Source organism: Saccostrea cucullata, unplaced genomic scaffold (genome assembly GCF_032062105.1).
Source record: "Saccostrea cucullata isolate Sc308-1 unplaced genomic scaffold, CSIRO_AGI_Scuc_v1 ctg15541, whole genome shotgun sequence".
Classification (NCBI taxonomy): Eukaryota; Metazoa; Mollusca; class Bivalvia; order Ostreida; family Ostreidae; genus Saccostrea; species Saccostrea cuccullata.
Genome location: NW_026918336.1, coordinates 10,412 through 14,424, shown reverse-complemented (window position 1 = coordinate 14,424; position 4,013 = coordinate 10,412). Strand labels below are relative to the sequence as shown.

Genomic DNA, 4,013 nt, shown 5'->3' with positions numbered 1-4,013 from the left:
ACTTTAAAAATGTAGACATTGATTTAAATTTCACAAGGACTCCCATGCCAATTTCAATTGTCATTGTCACTGACGTCAAACACAAAAGCAGCCACACAAGATTTACATACATATTTGGCCTCCTTAGCGTCAAATACAGAGACAGATATGCACGAAATTTGCTGGCATATTAGGTCTCCTTAGCTCCTGACCTATTGACCTGCCTAATTTACATTCCAGTAGAATTATCAAGAAATCCCCTCCGCTAACTTTCAATGAGTTATCGCAGAGAAAAAACATTAGAAATGGAAATATAATTAAAAGACATTCAAGAGTCTATAGATAATGTTATAATTCTGATAATTGTGGTAGATTGTATTTTGTAATATGGTATCTGGTAGGGTGAATATTTGAGGAAAGAGCAGCCTGGAGGTTTTAAATAAATTAAATGACCATTCAGAAAATTGGGTAGAATGAGAAGAAGTATACAAATTATAAATTCTATCACATGGGCTTCTAAAATGTAGATTATCTTTCACTAATTTGGTGATCTATGACAAACTAGCTTCTTTTCCTCTCATTTCTGTAGCTGTTTGAATTCTGTTGTACGGTTCTTGTCTGAGAGATTGTTGGTATGAGTATAAAGCAGCCTGGAGGTTCCCTGTCACCTGTTGACAGATCCCCAGAATCTGCCACGATATGTCTCTGTCACCTGAATCCATAAACTGTCCCTGATCATAGTGAACTAGGGTCTGTAGATCATTTAGAACTGTTTGTGCTCTCGTTGTGTCTATATGTCTGTAGCAAAATATCTCAAGCATGTATAACGTTACAAATGGTGGGACATATAATGCTGGCCAGTTGTTCTGTTGAGCAGACTGTTGTTCTGGTATCAATTCACTGATGTAATGGATTCTATTGATAAGTTTGATATTCCATGCTACAGCCTGTCTCATCTTTGTTGACCAGGACTGTCCACCTACAGCCTCACTACACATCTCTGTATATACATAAGAGTAAGACCTATACATTACATATGGTTGTGCTAACTTGAGCTCGATCATCTCTATAATAGATAAAGCTTGCATGTATCTACGTGTCTTGTAATAATACATGGCCATGTACATCATGTCAGTAAAACAACCGAACTTTGCTGTTAATTTCAGCATGTGACAGGAGATTTTGTCAGCTCTATACCTCAGTTTGTTTTTATATGTGTAAGTTTCCATGTATAATATAAAAGCAGTGCTCTGAAGGACATTAGCTGTAAGTTTCTGTAACATTATGACTTGATACTGTGTTAGGAGGGGTGAGTCTATCATCTGTTCTATTGTATATAGACATCTCATACAGGTTTGTATGCTTGATGTGTCAAGTGTGTCACATAAGTATATCTCTTGAAACAGCTCAAAATCAAACTTGGTTTCAGAAATCAGAGTATGTTCATTTGTACAGATGGAGAGGTGGGGGTTGTGAAGGACATTTATAATATAAGACCTAATGGAGGGACTGTGTAGAAGGAATGTTAAACCTTTCTCATACAACCCATACAGTCTTATAGATAGCTGATGTTGTGCTTCACCATGGACTTTATTCAGAAACATGTTATTTTGGGGAATGAAAAAGTTAGGACAGACCCCCTCATACACCCACTTAAGGACTTGTTTAAAACAAACCCAGAAACATTCCAGGAGAGTTTGTGGACACCAGTGTTGTAATGTATTCTGTTGAATCACCCAGAAAATTGCTGTCTTCATGTGATAGGAACACAGTAATTTATCACCAGCACTTAGTCCAATGTTAAATATTTCCGTTAAGAACAATTTAAGAAGGCCATAAGTTAAGAATTGACAGTGATTCATAGCACACACAAGTTTATGTTCTGCAAAAGAGAAAGAAATTCTCCATTCATGGTCTTCGAGACGTCCAAGCTTATGTCCAATTGCTACAAAATGACATCCTTTTTTTACTATATCATCAACAATATAAAGCTGGGGCCATGAGTGACATCTGTCTATCCATGAGGAGGCAGATGGAGGCCAAAAGTCACTAGCAAAACAATGGGCAAAATCATACTCTGTCCTTCCTGGAAGAACTCCAGTGGCACATGGTCCATGAGGAATTGAGTCTGGTAAAATTGCAGAACACTGAATCTTTCTTGATTCTGAACTGGAGATATATAGCCTGTTATTCATTCTAACACAAGCTCCCTGGATTACTTGATACATGCTTGGTGACAGTAAATATAACATAGTGAATCCTGGTGGACTATCAGAACAGTCACAGAGGATCAGTGTTTGTCTGTGTGTGTTGTAATACTGAGACTGAGATAATTCCCAGATCACACGGTGATTATTTGCCCAAGACATCACGTCTATATCTGATCCTTTCAATCTGAATCCTTCTTTGTAACTTCCACTCCACATCCTACTTTCCTCATCACTTGTTTTCATTTGATTACCCACCATATCCCTGATGTCAACCACATCTCTTCTCATGGCCACCTGTTGTGAGGTCCCAAGTTTAACACACAGTCCTATGAACACTGCCTCAGACATATGTTGTAGGGCCGTCTTTCTAATGAGGATAAAAGGAGAATTTAAAATAACTCGTAAAAATGATATATGCTATTTAGTTAATCATTCAATGCTTACATAATTTTCATAAGATTAAATTTCTTATTGCTTAATTTAGATTTCCCTCCCAGCCTTATAAAATTGCTTTTTCTTTTCAATGAAAATTGAATCTTCTAATTTTGTTTTTACTGTACCATCATGATCAATTGTTTTCAATATAGCATTATAATTACAAAGAACGAAATAGAAGAAAATAGGAAAGATGTGCTACTTGTATATATATAAAGTTAAAGTGATTCAGATATTAAATGAATACACAAAAATTAATTATTACTCACATTGATGAAGTTCTTAAGGAATCCATTTTTACAGGTAAGATATGGAAATTACCTGTGCTATAAATAGAAAAGAGATCTTCTTTCATTTTGTGTTCTCTGAGATCTGTAAAATCATGGAATAGAATTTAATATGAAAATTAATTTTTGTAACTCAAAAAGTATTAGACCCCTCTTGGAAACATGAAACATATTAAGTTTGGTAGGAAGAGTCATGCATTTCCAAGGAAATCCCCTCTAAAAATATATTTTTACGTTAGGAAAGTAATCTACCTTTTCCCCATTTCTTTAGGGGATGACTACTACTGTTTAATTTTAAAGCGGGGGATTTTCGAGTCAGATCATTTATTTTCGTGTCGGTGAAGTACATATAAATTATTATTTATTCCAATATGATCAAGAAAAAAATATTTATTTTCTTCTTCACTTAAGGAAACGTTTCTTAATTATATGTTTTGTATCTCTTGGTATTATATAAAAAAAAATATTCATATTAATGTCGATCATGACATTCTCTTCTGATTTCGACATTGTTTTGAAAATGTTGTTAAGGTAGTACACAATACTCCTGGATTTTATTTTAACTCATTTCTCAAAATATAGTGGAGAATTAAAGAATAATATTACTATATTGACAACAATGAATGATCCCTATTAGAAACATAACAAGTTTTGGCATGTTTGCGTCATTTTTTGTGAAAAAAAAATCAGAGAATCCTATATAGTATATATTGGTAACTTGAGAGCTTACATTTTGGAATGTGTTTACCCTATCTAAGTGCAATGAACAAGCATGTAACAGTCTGTTATAAAATGCAGTGTAACTTTTGTTTTCCATAAATGGTAGAGGGCTGATATTTGGACACATTTATAAGGAGTTTTTTTTCTCTATTTACGATAAGGGTAAAGGTCAAATCAAGAGGTTAAAGGTCAAATATTGTGACGTAATTTACTGAATCTTTTAGTTTTTTGCCATTGAATTTTTTTAATTGACAGGATATCTTAAACCACTGGTTCAATTTTCTTTATTTTTACACATTTTATTCTGAAATCCATTCAAATCATTCTGTTAATTTTTTTGCATAAATTGTATAAGACATTTTTTCTTAAGAAGACTTTAAGT

At 33.9% G+C, this 4,013-nt stretch overlaps 1 protein-coding gene across 1 annotated transcript; it reads right to left on the bottom strand.

The window, feature by feature from the left end:
- Positions 1–418: 418 nt before the first annotated feature.
- Positions 419–2,919, bottom strand: LOC134263484 (uncharacterized). Its single transcript, XM_062745838.1, has 2 exons — positions 2,894–2,919; positions 419–2,556 (listed from the first exon to the last, which is right to left on the bottom strand). Exons 1-2 carry the CDS (start codon positions 2,917–2,919, stop codon positions 531–533), a joined length of 2,052 nt encoding a protein of 683 aa, XP_062601822.1. The 3' UTR covers positions 419–530.
- Positions 2,920–4,013: the final 1,094 nt, after the last annotated feature.

What these genes read in the sequence shown, in the direction of transcription:
- LOC134263484 (XM_062745838.1), bottom strand. Translation starts at nt 2,919, where the DNA reads ATGGATTCCTTAAGAACTTCATCAAT. An exon ending in TCCTTAAGAACTTCATCAAT is followed by an intron (nt 2,557 to 2,893) that starts GTGAGTAATAAT and finishes TATCCTCATTAG; the next exon opens with AAAGACGGCCCTACAACATA.